Genomic DNA, 16,432 nt, shown 5'->3' with positions numbered 1-16,432 from the left:
GTAAGTGGCACCACAACAGCAGGCTGCAGAGACCTTCAGATTCACAGCAACAGAATGATGCTGCATTGCCTAAGTGTAGAATGCTCCTTTTATTCACCATCAGAAAAGAGAACTATTTCCTCCCTCCTCCTCCTGGGAGGATGAAAACATATTAGAACCTCAAACCAATCCTTGCACTGGCAGGAACTCAAAAGGTAGACTTGGGAGGGGTTGGAGAAAGATATAAAGGCTGGTAGCTGGAGACACAGAGCAACACTGAACTGGAGAGACTCAAGGGGAGGAGAAATCCGAGACACCAAAACATGAAGATGAACCTGAAACTTCTTTTTTGCCCTGGATTCCTTCTGCTGCTTATTGTCAGTCAAAACCAGGCAAGGGCCAGGCCCATTTCCAGCTTACAGGTAAGTGACTGGCTGCTCAATAGAACTGAAAGAAGCTGATGCTTCTTTAAGACTTAGACACATCAGATTAGCTCTGTTACTTCCAAACTAGCTAAAGCAGTAGGAGACATTCAAAGAGGTCATGACACCAGGAACCCTGAGGTGGGCAGACACAGAGTTATTAAATGGAAGGAAACTAAAGTAATCGATTACTGGATTTAAATTTCTGATCACATGAGGCAAATGAAAGGAAAATGTTTTTGTCCTGTGGGGTCAATTTGGGGGTTGCGGATTTAGGGTCATCCTGTGACTGATTGAAGCAATAAACTTTTGGAGTAAAAGGAATTTTTCTGGAATGACTCTGATCTAGAGCCCTAGAGTAGTCACCTGCATGATCCTCCCTGAAGCTCCTGGTTTAAGATGAAAAAGGAATTAATGGGTTGTACCTGCATGATCTCCCCCTCAACTCAGTAGTGCAGTAATGCAGTCCCTGCTTGCGAGTCCCAGAGGCAGAACATGAGAAAAATAGGAAGTGTGCATGCGCATGTGTGTGTGTGCATTTGTGTGCACAGGAATTCCAAGTCATTAGCAAAACACATTTCAGCTACCTGACTAGGGAACTGGTATTCCCAAATAAGAAGTAACCTCCCAATCTGTAAAGAAATATATAATCCTTCTAGCACCATTTTCAGCATGTCTCCTGTCATTGCATCATTTCTCTTATTATTCCAGGGTATCAACTATTTTTTCCTGTTCCTTATTCACTCTTGAAAAAGCCTGTTCTGATATCTTCCACAATTTATCCCATACCCCAGATACCCAGCTCCAGGAAAGACTTAACTGGCAGTTTGTCAGCTCAGAACTATAGAATACCGTAACAGCATAGAGCCTTAGAGCATTTTGAGACAGCATACAGTATTAGCTCAGAGCAGCTTGGTGAGCCAGAAGAAACTAAAGATAACCATCATCAGCTTCAGAAATCACTTCAGTACTTTAATCTTTTGATAAATGTTCAAAATAAGTTTCTCCAAACTTAGCACTGAGCATGGCTTATACTAAAATAATGACAGAGTTTCCAGAACCCCTCCTTTTTCTTCTCTTCTCCCTCTCTACCATCTCCCTTTCCCTTTTTTCAGAGTCTGTCCAAACTGTTAGATGAGGACCTGGAGCATTCCCTGGTCTCAGAAGAGAGGGACCGTGAGCAAGATGACATGATCCCAACAGGTGCCTTTGATCAGCAAGACGCTGAACTTCAGTGGACCCGAAACACCAGGGACCAGCCTGAGAGCATGTCCATGAGTGATAGTGCTGTCCAGAGGATCTTCAGTGACCTCCTAAGTTTACCCCAAAGATACCGAGGCAGAAGCAAAAAGGGCCTCTCCAGGGGCTGTTTTGGTGTCAAGCTGGACAGAATTGGATCGCTGAGTGGATTAGGATGTTAGCTGCTTACTATGGTAAGAGAAAGCAGAGGTAGGTTGTCTGTGTGTTTGTGTATAACTTGCATAAATATGCAGAAGAGCAGATTTAATTCAGCTTTAAGGAAATGGTGCCTTAAAGTAACTTTTACCTTCCTATCACAGTTTACTAATTTTACTCTCCTCAGAATTCACTGTCATCAGATGTATACTTAAAATCTGTGAATGCCACATCTCTGCTTTACCTGCTTTCACTCCTTTCTCCAAGCTGTATGCATTTCATCTTGTCACAGAAGCCAGATCAGAGAGGTTTTCACCAGCTCCCTAGGGATGCTTGTGTCAATCCAAAGAAACTCTGAGCAGAACAGTGGAGCTGAACCTGGCCCTAGAACAGTAAGAAATCAGTTAATTTCCATGCGTGAAATCCTGTTGACTTATCTTTCTTTTACTTATTCCTCTGCTTTCTTGACAGGACTGACTTTGAGGTTTCAAAGAACCTGTTGCCTCTCAGTAAGATATTCAACCTTTATTCACATTAGCTCCACCAATCCATCTACTTCATGATGTACTGAGCAAATTGCACCCCACCTCTCCCCTGAATTACTCGGTCAAGAGAATACACCATTGCTGTACTGCCTATTTGTATCAGAGTAATAATTTGTGAACATTTATCTGAAATAGAATTACAAAAAACATTTGTACTGTTTGTGTACTACACCTATAAATAAACAAGTCTCATTATGTCACAGATAATAAATTGTTTTCCATAATTTGGTGAATTTGCTTAAAGTCTTTGCTGTGAATCTTTCATATATCATTCCTGAAACTGAAACAGTGCCCCAGTTTGCAGTTAGACACAATCCACTAGAATTCAGAAGCATTTCAGAGGGGCTACTTTCTGGTAAAAAGGGCTTTTTACTTGCTCTTAAAATAAATAAAAAAAAGGACACACAATCAAACAAGCCCTTCTTTTCACCGAAAGAACCTTTCTGAAATTAAGATATTACTATCTAAATATAAATATAACAGGAACAAGACTGACATAGCCATCTTCACAAATGAGTCATCAGAAACCAGGACACAACACCCCAAGTCTTTGACCACCACAATTTGAACTAAAAGGGTAGCTGTATTAGCTGACATGAGTAGAAAGCTGTTACTCTGCATTTGGATCTGCCCCTGACAGAGGAAAACAATTGTTTCTTATTAGTATATCTCACCTCGTCCAAAAAAAATGCTATCCTTCTTTGAAGAAAGTTCAAGGGCACCCTACTCTTCCATAGGCAGATCCAGATATTGCAAAGCATTTTTCCAACAAAAAAGTAAAGTCAAAATTATACAAAAAAAAAATTATCTGACCATTCTATTTTTTAAGCAAACCAAGTATTCACTGAATCTAACTATGACCAATCAGAGAACACCTACCTGGCAAACGTCCTGAGCCAAAGGAATTCTGTATGAAGGCTGGTTTGCCAAGATCATGACTGTGCTATCCTGATGTTGATGAGAGCTGAACTCTGCAAGCAGCTTCATGGAAATCAGGAAGATTTCCACGCTCACACATGGAACACAAATGTCTACACTGACGGTCACAGCCACAGCTGTTCACTTCCAGGCTTTTGCTTGGAGTGGACAGATGGCCTACACAGTTGTACTCCTCCCATTTTCTTGCCCACAAGACAGATACTCCTGCAAGAAAATATTCTTGTAATAAGTCTATTCCTAACAGGACCCCTGGATGCAACAACTGCAACATGGAGCGCAAACATCTATGCAAAGCAACCCTCTAGCTGCATGTGCTCTGAATCCCTGGCAGTTCAGCTCTCATTAAGAAAGCTTGTTTGCACAGAGCAGATAGAGGTCTAGTTTCTGGGCCTGCCTCAAACACTTAAACTCTGTGATTTGGTTCTGTTCCTTCTAACCACAACTCCCATAGAATGAAGGCAATCCAAGACCCCAGAGCCAAAATAGAGAAAGCTTTGTTCTTCTCTCATGCTATTTTCAAGATATAGCTTCCACCCTGATGCCACAGACTTGCTCTAGGAAGGACATCAGTACAACAAGCTCATGAACATATGCTTCAACACTTAAGAGCTGACTATCAGAGACCAGAAAGCACAGAACAATTTGTTAATGGAGATACTCTCCCCTTGCACAAGCTACCAATAGCTTCTCTCTCTATTTTCTTGCAATATTTTACCCTTTCAATATCTCTTGCACATTTAGAAATTACCATTAATTCTACCTGCCTATGGCTATTCCATCCTCCAGAATCTTTCTCTCCTCAAACCAGATACGAGGCTATCAACACAAATCCTGAGCTGAAAATTCAAGTACATATCCTGAAGGCTTGTCTAGCTAACAGTTTTTGTTACGTCTTATGCTGTTTGCTACTTACTCTGTTTAAGTTAACTTTGATAACAAAGCATTAGCAACAGTGAAAATGCCCTGAAGAGACACTCGTTGGCAAGGAATAGTCTCATCACTTACATAGGCACCCCTGAGTACAAGCTCTCAAACAACAGAAGAGTCCATATAATGAATTTATTATAGTCTGTGTTGCCTTTCCTAAGCAAACAACAAGAAAATGAAGCATTTCACCAGTCAGATGAAGAATTAAAGTGGGGAATGGAGGATGAAAGAATAAATCAGTTTTCAGCAAAATTCACATATTAATAGACAGGCTATGCATGTCTTAAAACTAACGCTGTGGTCTGATCAGTATGAACAGCTTTTCTAGATGGAGCCCCATAGACTAGACAGTAATTTGTGGGCAAATTCTCCTGGAGGTCTGGAGTCTTGTTGGGCCATACAGATAACACTCTCCCTTGCTGTAGCTTCCATCATACAAAGACCTCTGCCCTGCACAAACATGAGCAGAGAGATTTCTGATTCATTATTCTAACTTAATACACCTTCATAGAGTCAGGAAGAGATTTTAACTTCTTTTCCCCCAATACACAACAGCTTACACTAAGAAGCAGACATGCTTATTTGTGGAAACTTGACAGGAAGCATCCAGCTTTCTTAAATAGAGTCCTTCTTCAGGTATGCGAGCCCCGGGGCTGGCCCAGGTTCAATCTATACAGTGGAAATGTTAATCCACGAAGCCAATGGACCATTATGGTGTCAAACAATGAAGAGCTAGTATCTTGTGATGGTGCTAATGGAAAGGTTACAGCCTCCTTCCTAATAATCCTGGGTCTGATAGCTTGCTCCCAGCTCTCAGTAACCCTAGGAACAGGCACGTTCTCATAGGCATAAAAGCTTCCTGATTTTGAAATTTCACTGAAAATCCAATGAAGGGTAAGTGCTACTGGAGTTTGTTTCCTGAACATCCTCAGCCTGTATCCAAACTCAGCTACGCTAACATAAACTGTGGGTCATTGAAATTATTTGCAGATAAAATAACAGAGGTCAGAGGAGGTCAAAGACTGAACTGTGAGCACTTGTGAACAAAATCCTACAGAAGATGAGTAAGAAACAGATAAGAGCTCCAATTCCACAGAGGCTGAACTGGTAATGTGCCATCCCATCACCTGGCATTTTGTGTGAACACTTTAAAAAGCCACTTTTCAGAAAGCAAGAACAATTTATTTCACATAAAAGGCTCCATAATTAGATCCCTAGGACTGAAGCCAGGTGTGTTTGTACTTTAGGTAATTTGCTGAGTTCTATTAGCATTTAAATAATCAAAGCTAACCTTTGAAGTTAACAAGCCGGTCAGATGGGGGAAGCTCATCTCTAGCTGTGTCATTTCCATTTCCACTAAGCAGTAGTGCATGAATTTACAGACTAGGATTACAGAAGTTGCAGAGGAGAAAAGCCTGCAATAAAACTACTCCTACACAGAAAGAAACATACAGGTATCTTTCTCAATTGTGTCTGCTTTTGGGGTACCTCTTTATAAGTGATGTTAGGCAGGAGTCAAGATTTGGTCTCATCCAAGATTCAAGTCTGCCTAGTTTATTATTAGAGGGCTAAGTTGCATTTATTTCACTTGGTCATCACACAGATCCCATACACTCTCGCTGCTTTATCCCTTTCCACTCCTGTCTGTCTTTACTACACACAAAATCAATGATGTGCATCCTCACCTTAGCTATCTGCTCTTATTCTGTATAAACATAACACTCATGATGCAAGCTTCCTTCATTCATGTACCATACTTTCAAATCATGCACCTTGTTTCTCTGCCAGATTCTTCTTTGCTGTGATGCCTTAAACAAAACCACTTGCCAACTGTTAAGACTGCTGGATGCAGAGATCATTGTCCCCCACCAGCTGATATTGATAGTTTGCTTCCAATCTAAGATAAATTATGTCAGCTGTAGGTAGATTTGTGGAACAGAAGCACAAGAAAATGGGGGAAGGACATGTAAAAGCATAAGGTATGTTGTTGCTTGGTCATACAGCACCTAGCAGTAATAAGTCCACAACAGCTTGGTTCAAAACCCTTTGAACTCGGGGGAAAGGCTTTCTTTGGCATTGCTGAGCTTTAGGACAATCTCTGAAATAAGGGCCCAAGCAAAAATCACTGCATATCAAGTGAAATCAGAGAGATTTATGAGTGTACTGGCTAAGCAAACAAGGAGGGCAGAAGGCAGAGACTTAGTGTAATTGCTTTAATATTACCCTGTCTGCTGTTCTACCCACTGGATATCATGGGTTCTGACTTTCATTCTGTAAGGATCTAACAGGGTCATCTTGATTTGTACCCTGGGAGCAGTGGAAATTGTACTCATTTATAGTTGAAATTCACCACTCACACAGAAGAGACACTGAAAGTTTTACTGAAAGTTAATAAGAAACTGCTGTAAAGCTCTGAGGCAAAATAAGAGAAAGTTTCATACAAACAGGCTGCCTGTTACAATTGCCAAATTGGTAATTCAGAGACTTTTATCTGGGGAGCCTAAATCTAAAGATCTACAAAATCTCTTTCTTTGGGCAAGGCCCCTGGGCTTTCTGGAAAGAACATTTTTTTCCACAGGAATTTCTCACTCCAACCCAAGCTGTGGGGGACAGAACACACCATCATTTATGGGAAAGATGGTGTGATATGAGAAGAAGGTGGTGACTGATTCACTGCTGTAGCCAAGGCATGGCTAGAGAGCAAGTACTGTTTATAGCAGTGGTCAGCTATACCATTACTCAAGGCAGACTTAGGCCACTAAAACATTAGTGCCTCTTAGCTATAGAGGGAAGGGTTTGCAGGCAATGCCGGAGGAAGTCAAGAACCATCATCATCACATGAACTTGCAAGGAAGGAAAATCTCCTAAACCCAAATCTCAGGACATGGTCTATTCACGTAGCACAAAAATATGTATACAGAGAAGAAAAAGCTGTTGGGAGCTGCTGCAGACAGAGGAAAATTTCTGATTCCCCCCACTTCTCCTCCCCATGGAGGAGAAATGATCCATCGCTCATCCCCTTGGAGGGGAAATCAACCCCTGCTTGGGCCAGCTCACGGCTCCTGCATGCCTGTAGATGTGAAGCAGAGCAAACAGGCAGAAAGTGCAAGGTCCTTTCACTGCATCAACTCCTACCTAACAGTGATGGAGAGCAGAGGGTGGAGGGGGAGGAAATCTCTGTGAAAATGAGTGCTGCCAGGAGGGGAGGAGATGACTTGGGGCAGTTCTCTCCCTCTGGAGGAGTTGCTGCACTCAGGAGACCCCCCTCTCCTGGAGGGTCACCTGTGGGGCCAGTTGTAACCAGTTCCCTTATCGAAGCCGGGGGGCAGAGTGTGGCACTCCGACTCCTGCGGGGATCTGGCAGGAGGCAGCTGAGCTCCCTCCGGGCAGAGAGTAGGGATATAAAGAGAGGCATCCTTGGGCAAAGCAGCGACACGGTGCCCAGCTGGGATAGGATAGGATAGGATAGGATAGGGTAGGGTAGGATAGGATAGGATAGGATGCAGCTCCCGACTCTCTGCTGCGGGGCCTCGCTGCTGCTGCTCGTCCTGCCATGGGCAGGAGCGCAGCCGGCCGGTGGCGAGCACGGTGCGGAGCTGCGGTCCCTGCAGGTACCGGGGCAGGGGCGGGCCGGGGCTCCCGGGGCGGCCACCCGCACCCGTCCCGTCGGGGCGAAGCGGGCAGAAACCGGGGTCCCCGTCCCCCCGCCGCGGCCGTCGTTTCTCCCCTCTCCTTCCCTCTCCAGGACCTCCTGGAGGCGCTGGGGCAGCTCCAGGAGGAGGAAGGGGAACCGGGCCTGGAAGACGAACCGATGGCCGGGGCTGAGGACGGCGGCTCCGAGTGGGACCTCCCGGGGGCGGAGAGCGGCCCGCCGGGTGCCCCGCTCCCGGCGCCCAGCCCTCCCCAGCCGGCGGAGGGACAGACCCAGTGGAGGAGCCTCCTCTCCTCCTACAGACGGAGGCACTTCTCCAGCTGCTTTGGGACGAGGATGGAGAGGATCGGCGCGCAGACGGGGCTGGGATGCAACCAGTACAAAGCCCGTAGGTGCCGGGTTAGAGCCCACGGCTCCCCGCGGCTCCGGGAAGCGGGGGAGCCCGGAGCTCGCCCCTGCCCGCCGAAGCGGAGGCGGCCGGGGCAGCCGCTGAGAGCGGCCGCTGTCCTCGGCTGAAAGCCTCGGAGCGGCTCCCCCAGCAGCTCTCTGCCTTTCTCTCCCAGGTTTCTGGAGGAGAGGGAGAAGCTGAACCCGGGACCGGTTCCCAAGCGCTTCCTGAGCCTCCAGGCCGGTGCCCAGCAGCCAGACGGTCAGGCTCGCCCTCGGGGCCTCCGCGGGGGTGGGCGATGGAGCAATAAACTTTTGTACAAAGCATGCATCGCCTTTTGTGAGTGTTTTTTTCGGTCACGGCGTAGAACACGGTCAGAAGATATAGAAATCCCCTCCAGAGCGGCCCTCTCCCTCTGCCTTAAGGGCTCGCTCCCAACCCTGGCTGGAGCATCCCACCCGGTCTGGACAAGCCTTTGCCGGAGAGTTGCAGCAGCAGGAGGGAGGGTGGTTGCATCCTTCCAGGACAACGATCAGTCCAGTGACCCTCCACGCTGCACTGAAGAGGGACTGTCAGGCACCAGTGCCAGCTCTGGGACCGTGGCAGCAAGCCGCGATGCCTTTCCCGACGGCTTCACCGCTGCTAGCTGCGAATCCTCCCGGGAGGCGGGCACTGGCCTTGGGGTTAATTCCAGGTAGTGTCCTACACGCGCTAAGCCGCTGGTATCGGTGCCGAGTTTGGCACGGCGGACCGGCATGGGGGGCCGCTAAGGACAGAAAGGCTCCATCGCTTTAAAAATACATTTGGCAGCGGCCGCTGAACGGCTGCCGCTGCGGGCGAAGGGCCGCGAGGCGTTCAGGACCCGGGACAGACGCCAGTCGCCCCGCACGACGAGCGCCGGCCCCGCCGGGCTCCCCCCGCCTGCCCCGGGCTCGGCGCTGCCCGCCCGGGGCTCGGCCTCCCCCGTTACCCGGTCCCGGAGAGCAGCCAAGCCCAGCTCCCCCGGGCCAGCACAGCTCACACGACTGCTTTTCCCCAGGCTAGTGTCACTTGGCTTCAGCGAAGCCCCCCTCGCTCTTCTGCCCGGGTTTTGTGCAAAGCCCTCTCCGGCCTCTCAAGACAAGGCTGTGAAGCACAGGGAGCCCTAAACAGACAAAAAGGCTCAAGGCATTGCCAAACACCCTGCTCTAAAGGAACTGAGGCAGGCAGGGGCCACACTGAGCCTGGAGTGTCCAGCAATGAAGGGGCAGCCACATCACGGAGACAATATATCCCAGTCAGTGGGAGAAACAATCCATGATTGGGATGAAAATAAGTTTAATCCCTCATGGAAAGAGTGAGGCAACACTTAGCTATCTTAATTGCACTATGGCTTGTCCTATGATCTTGGTGCTGCATGCCCTGCGCTGGACATTATTACATTTCCCTTTTGTTTCACGCACCGATGGCCTCATCTCTTCATTTCCCTCTTAATCTAACTGAAATGTGAGGCAGGGAAAAAGAGCTTGGGAGGGGTATGGCTTGGTCTTGTCAAAGGGTTTAGTCACTGGGAGAGGAAAGGAATCCAAATCCAGCCTCTTCCTCAGAACAGGACTACAAAGGCACTTTACAATCAGCTCACACTCTAGCACTCTTCAGCTGCAAAACAGCAACAGGAGAATGGGCATCACTGGAAGGAAGTGCAGCAGGTAGGGGCATCAGTTAGGACAGATCTATCAGCAGAAGGAATCCACATGACAGCAGCCCCTAGGCTTACAGTCCTTAGCCTTACAGGGCTGAAAAACAAGGACATCTCATCATCCTGCTGGGGAAAGGGCAGTGTCACCCTCAGCTGAGCTCTGTCCGTGTACCATGCTCCTCCTTGCAGGGCTTCACACACGGGGCTGCCGGCAGCACCCTTAGTGCTCTCCCTCTCTGCTCTGAGCAACCCATGTTGCTTTCTAATGGAGCCTCATGTCCCATGCCTCCTGTCCCATACCCTGGGATCACGGGGAAATGTGCCAATTTCCCAACACTAAAACAGGTGACAGTATGCTTTTTATAAGAACTTGCTGCCCTGTTAAGACTCCCACCAGGGGTTTTACTAGGCAAATAGCCAGCGAGCCATGGACATTGCCTGAATCTTGACTATCCATTGCTGGGCTTTAAAGCCTAAAGTTCATATTAATCTCGCCAAGGTGAGGATACTGAGATACCACAAGCAAACAAACAGGTGAGCTTTATAGCTTCAACAACAATGAACTGAGTTCTGACATTTTACACTCCATTTGCTTTGGCAGGACTGTGAGAGGGATAATAGAGGGCAAAATTTGGCTTTGAAAATACAATAGCTACTGTGATGGTCAGCTATTTTATCCCATCTACATCCTTCCATACATAGTACATGAAATAATGCACAGAAATCTCCCTGTCTTAGAAAAGTGTTGTCAAGGCTGAAGTCAGGCCCCTACATCTCATTTATCTGCTGTGGAATATGGAAGAGGGAAATGGAACAAACCAGTAAAAGAAAGGAGTATCTCTGGGTCCAGGTTATTGAATACAATCCTGGAATATTAGATTGTTTCACAGGTACAGGTCACTCAAAGCAAAGTATTTCACACCTGTGATGGATATTGTGTTCTTTGGTTTCTTGCTGCTGGGTTTGTGCCCCAGGGGTTGCTTTACAGATGTGCTGAGCTCTCAGGCAAAACTCAGATCAAATGACAGAATGTTTTTGCACAGAGATAGCACTAGAGAATACTTAGCAGGTGGGAGGGGGTGAAAAGAAAGGAAGAATAAAACAATAACAGATCCTAGTTATCCTAAATTGGACACTCAATATTAATGAATAATTCTGGTTTACCTTCTCACACTTTCTCAATTTACAAAACCCAGTTACGCCCTAGTGTAAACACACACATACATACCCCAAAGCAGCAGTAAGGGAATACTTGTAATTAGTGAATTATACAGACACTGCAACATGGAGTGTTAATTTTAAAAAAAGCTATCAGGATCTTAGTTCTTTCTTCATAGCACAAAATAAGAATGTGTTGGGACATACAATAATACAAAAAATGAATACTGCCTCCATGTACTGAAAAAAGCAAGCACTGGGGAAAAATAGAGAGTGCTTTTATAATAAAGGGCTTCATCAGAACACATGCAGAGTTGGGCTGACTTGAGGCTGTATTAGGAAAAAGTAGCATTTGAGCTTGACTTCACAACCTTGAGAATGTCCTTTCTAGTATAATTTTGGTAGCTGATCATGTGAACAGTGTGTGCACATGTTTGTACACAAACACCATGTTAAGACATTTAAGACGTGAGAAATATTTTATCATCCTGTTATTATTTAGAAACTGTACTCAGGAGATTCTTTAAAGATCTATGTTCATATTAAAGTCAACAAATTATTACTACACTGACATATTCAACTTGCTCATATATTCATTCTTGTTTCAATTTAGAATAACAAGAGACATTAGAAAAATGCAGAATAAGCAATATGCTTCATAATTTAGAACTCTCCTGCAGTTCTGTAAAAAAGATTAATTTTTAGTTGCACTATAAGCACAAAGACAATACTGGAAGCGGAATTTGCATCAAATCTGCATTTTTGTAATTTTGCATTTAAGCATAGGCAGTTTTTAGTTAATCTTGAAAACTTCAGCTCTCAAAGAAACAAATAAATACTTTTTGGTTTTAATATATGAAACTAAACATTTCATTTTAACCCCTCCCAAAACACACATATACACAAATTCATTCATTCTTCCGTGGGGCCAGATTCTGATGCCTTTGCTGAATAACACTGAAAGCCATCTATCTAAAGTTCCCATTGAGCAAGTTGCTTTCTCGTATGACGGTACAAGAAGATTATTCCTGAATCTGGCCATCTCTTCTTTAAGTTTTACTGATGTAGGGTCAAGCCTTACCATCGATGTTTAAAGAAATCCCATTGATTTAAACATTTAGCTGTTAATAAAGACTAGTATTTTTCAATGGTGCCGGTTAGTTGTCGCAGGGGGCTGGAAGTACTCGGTGTCCCTGCAGAGTCAGTCTAGAAGTTACCGTCTGTATTGAGGTGCAGATCGGGGCGCCTCTGTTGTTGGCAACATACAAATACAAAGTCTTAATAGTGATATCACCTCAACAGCAACCGGAAAGGAGAAGTGGCCCAAACCTGGGATTTTCAGCACACTCCATGGTATGCAGTGGCTGTGCATATTCCATATATAGAAGGAAAGTGTGCACAATACTTTAGGTGTCCTAAAAGTAGATTTATCTTCAGCCTTTACTCTCCACCAAATACTCATCTGAAAAGCCTATTGTTTTCCCTGTAAAAGGTAATTTCCCTATGGAAAGCTTCTAAGCGGATTTTAGAGCAGTTTCAGGGTTGTTTCCCATCTCCGTAAATCTGACCATAGGGGTCTCTTGAAAGAAAATTGCTAAGAATTTCCAACTGGACTATGTAATCACAGCGCCTGGTATCAAGAGGAGGGGGAGTGACATGAAATCACTGACTTGTGACATACATTCCTCAGCAACAGCAGCTGCTGCCTAATGACAGCTAATAAAGGGAATCTTCCCTTGACAGAGCTGCATGCCTGCAGTGGGACTGGAATGTGCCCCAGATAAATCCACTGATAACCTAGGAAGCAGAGATCACACCCAAAGAGTATAAAAGACAAGCTTCGGAAGAGAGAGGATAGGACAAGGAAGAGAGAGACCTGAAGAGATATCTCAGAAGAAACAGCTTTAACTTCCCTATTCCCAACGAACCCAGCGCCATGGACACTAAAGGCTCATTTTCCTGTGGCTTCCTCTTGCTGCTGCTCATCCAACTCCAGTCCAGCAGAGCCAACCCTATCTACAGCCTCAGCCCTGCCAAAGAACTGGCCAGCATGGAGGTGAGGACTTTCTCCTTTTGCATGGTTAAACTTTTGGGGTCCTTAGCAGAGTGTGAGGTGGTGGTTTTGCTAATATTTTGCACTATTGGATAGCCACATCAGCAATCACATGCTGCGGGACAAAGTCTCAGTTCTTCACAGGGGTTCAGAGAAGCTCTATAGAGCAATATCCTCCAGTGCTGGGTTCACCTGAGCTACTGGGTAGCACTGAGAAACAAAATTCTGATGTAGGATGCCTGCTTTGGGTTTTCGGTTCTTTTTCTCTTAAAGATCCACCTTCCTGGGAGCAAAGTCCCAGAGAAGGAAAAAAAATTATCACAGTAGCTCTATAAGAACAAATAGAAAACTTTCAGGTAGGCTTCTGTTTATCCCACTAAATGGCAGGAACAGTGAAGGTGGACAGCCATACGGCTCTAGCTTTGTGGATTTAAGAGAACTGGCTGCATGTGGATGGGAGATAAGGAGGTAAAGTGGAGCACCCAAAGTCAAAATTTTAGAAAAGTTGCTAGAGGAATAGTATGATCATTTACTGTGACTCATCCTGAAAAGCTTCTAGAGCTATGAAATTACCAGGTGCATATTTTAAGGAATGAGAACATCCATTGTTGCAGCACAGTACAAGCTTAAGACTCAGTCTTGCAAGATGAAGTCCGAAAGCTCAAACTTTTCCTTGGACTGGTACCAGTGACCAGCTTCTCACAGCATCATACACTGAGAACAAACCCCCTAAGATGATTAGGACAGTGTCAGCCAAAGCTAAAACTGGCCCATGCCTCTAGGCTGTTTCCAGCAGCTAACCGAGAAGAGTCGCTTCCAAATGCATTCACTGTCAAGCAAGCCGTAAGGCTCACTCCTCTCCACTCTACTTCTAGAGATGGACAACTAGATTCCTCTAATTGGTTGAGCTGCCCTTGAGGAGGTTATCTGATCCCTGTTACACAAAGCTTTAAAAATTAGAGAGAACAGTACTCAGGAAGAAGTCACATAGCTGTCATAGATTTAGCATACAGGTATTTTCAGAGAGATGCATGTTACTTTAAGGAGCAGCAATCATGTAACTCCTGAGGCAGAGATCAGTGAAAACACCAAAAGCTTCTCCAAGTGATGTCCATTAAAATAGCAAGGGGTGACAAGCAAGCAGATAGCAAAAAAAAAAAAAAAAGCCAACTGCTGGCAAGGAGCATTGCAGGCAACTTCTAAGAACATAGGAGTGGACTATGGATTCAGAGGTACTTTGAGATTGTGTACCATTGGTGTGTTGAGTAGTATCTCCCTGTGCAACTCCGACCCTGCTTTTTTTCTCTCTGCAAAGAGCTCTTCTAACCTTGCCAGTAAGATGCACTTTGGTGGCAAACAGCTTCATTCAGCTCTCAGCTAGAGCTACCCATAGGTGGAATTAATGTGCACAGGGATTTACTGCAGGGGACAGAGTTCAAGTATCACCAGCAACCTTGGGATCCAACCTGACAGTCTCCCTAGGGCTGGCTATGGGACCATTGCTGAATGCAGAACTGGATGACTGGAAGAGCTAGCAAATGACCACAAAACTAGGAATTTCATTAAATTAATCCTTCTCCTGTAGGCTCTGCTGGAGAGACTGGCCGATAAGTTTGCAATGATTGAAGCCCTGGAGTCTAATCCTGACCTGCAAGAACCCAAAACCCAGGAGATGCCACCAGAACTCATAGATGACAGTGATGACCAGAAGGCTGAACCCAGGCTAGCACCCAGCAGCCCTCTGTCCTACAGGGACCCCTTCCTCAAGAGACTGAGGGGGCTGCAGATGCCCAGGATGATGAGAGATTCTGGCTGCTTCGGCAGAAGAATCGATAGAATCGGCTCCCTGAGTGGAATGGGTTGCAATGGTGAGTCCCACCTAAGCCATTTTGCTGAACAGAACAGACTGCAATCTGTGTCATGTGACAAGGGAGAAGGAGGCTCTTATTTAAGTCTGTAATAAGACATGGTTTGAGAAAGAAATTCATTTTAGCCTAACATTTAAGCTAGTACTGTTTTTTCAAAAGAAAGCCTGTGTCTATTGATCTGGTAGGTAAAAAGCACTGCTGATAATGGTGGCATATACTGAGAGAGAAACAGATACTGGTAACACTTACTTCATGTTTGGCTTGCAGGTTCCAGGAAGAATTAGGACAACCTCCCTATATCCTACTCTGAAGAATGCTTTACAGTACCCGTTCCTCCCAAGATGAAAGCCGGATGCTTGCTAAGCTCTTCAACAGAAAGTTATTCCTATTTTTATTTATTTATTTATTTATTTATTTGATGTTTTTTAAAGAACATTTCTTACTTTAGCACCAAGAGATCATCTTTAAATAAAACTAACACGTTAGACATCCATGTTGGACCTCTCTCCTGTCTGTTGCATTAAAATTTCTTGTATTTTCCTAAAGTCAAAAGCCTATGTTTTATTGGTACTCTGGTACCACAAGGCTGGATATTACTTACATAAGATAGAGAAAGTATGAACTTGGTAGAAACAAAAATGAGTTTTTTCACTAGAATTTTCCCCTCTGCACTAAGAAATTATAACAGATTAGCAGGAAATAAAAGCTTCCTCAACATTGAAAGACCAACATGAATCTTCCTATAGACAGGGTTTCAGTAACAAGAGAGTCCTTTTGCTGGTATAGATTATTCAGTCAAGGGAACTGCCACAAATCCCTCACGTAAGCAAAATTTACATGAAAAGAAATAAGAAAAATCACAACACTCCACAAATTTCAATATAACCAGAGGGAGGAAAGGGAATTCATTGTATACGCTTTCTAGCACTGACCAAATAAAGGTTACAAGCATCAACAGAAAGATACATCATTAACTGTGTCTTGTCTCACTCTGCATGTGGCTGAGGTGCTGATCCCCAGTGTTTCTTGATGGATCCTCAATGGGCTTGAATGCTATCATGGTATTTTTCATGTGAGGGCAGGTGGGATCACTCCAATTACAAAGCAGCTTGTACATGTATCACTTTCTGGGAATGGCCCCTCACAGAGTTGTTCTAAACATGGTTAATGGGAACACTGCAAGTCTATTGATAAAGGTTTTATTTAAGCCTTTGTAGCTAGATTTCACACCTATGATCTGAATTTGGCCCAAATCACATTCTTCCTCCCCCAAATAGGGTTATACTGCCAAGACTACATTCAGTTAGCACCCCAGAGACCAAATAGCTCGGATTCCCAAGTCATCCGCAGCAATGGCATTGAGCCCATGTTCAACGCAACTGTCCTGTGATTGCACATACTGCTAGAAACTGTGTTATTTTGAGCATC

General features: G+C 44.9%; 2 protein-coding genes across 2 annotated transcripts; both read left to right on the top strand.

Moving 5' to 3' along the window:
- Positions 1-238: 238 nt before the first annotated feature.
- LOC142030916 (C-type natriuretic peptide 1-like) lies at positions 239-1,985 on the top strand. Its single transcript, XM_075027443.1, has 2 exons — positions 239-401; positions 1,517-1,985. The coding sequence occupies exons 1-2, from the start codon at positions 303-305 to the stop codon at positions 1,820-1,822; spliced, it is 405 nt and encodes a 134-aa protein (XP_074883544.1). The 5' UTR covers positions 239-302; the 3' UTR covers positions 1,823-1,985.
- A 10,898-nt stretch (positions 1,986-12,883) lies between these two features.
- Positions 12,884-15,497, top strand: LOC142030915 (natriuretic peptides A). Its single transcript, XM_075027442.1, has 3 exons — positions 12,884-13,139; positions 14,722-15,004; positions 15,272-15,497. The coding sequence occupies exons 1-3, from the start codon at positions 13,020-13,022 to the stop codon at positions 15,286-15,288; spliced, it is 420 nt and encodes a 139-aa protein (XP_074883543.1). The 5' UTR covers positions 12,884-13,019; the 3' UTR covers positions 15,289-15,497.
- The last annotated feature ends 935 nt before the right edge of the window (positions 15,498-16,432 follow it).

Source organism: Buteo buteo, chromosome 5 (assembly GCF_964188355.1).
Source record: "Buteo buteo chromosome 5, bButBut1.hap1.1, whole genome shotgun sequence".
Lineage (NCBI taxonomy): Eukaryota > Metazoa > Chordata > Aves > Accipitriformes > Accipitridae > Buteo > Buteo buteo.
The sequence above is the reverse complement of the archived record's forward strand: the minus strand, read 5'-3'. Positions and strand labels throughout refer to the sequence as shown.

Coding starts and splice junctions, on each gene's coding strand:
- LOC142030916 (XM_075027443.1), top strand. CDS start 303: ATGAAGATGAACCTGAAACTTCTTTTTTGCCCTGGATTCCTTCTGCTG. Junction 402..1,516: donor GGCCCATTTCCAGCTTACAG/GTAAGTGACTGG, acceptor CCCTTTTTTCAG/AGTCTGTCCAAACTGTTAGA.
- LOC142030915 (XM_075027442.1), top strand. CDS start 13,020: ATGGACACTAAAGGCTCATTTTCCTGTGGCTTCCTCTTGCTGCTGCTC. Junction 13,140..14,721: donor AAGAACTGGCCAGCATGGAG/GTGAGGACTTTC, acceptor CTTCTCCTGTAG/GCTCTGCTGGAGAGACTGGC.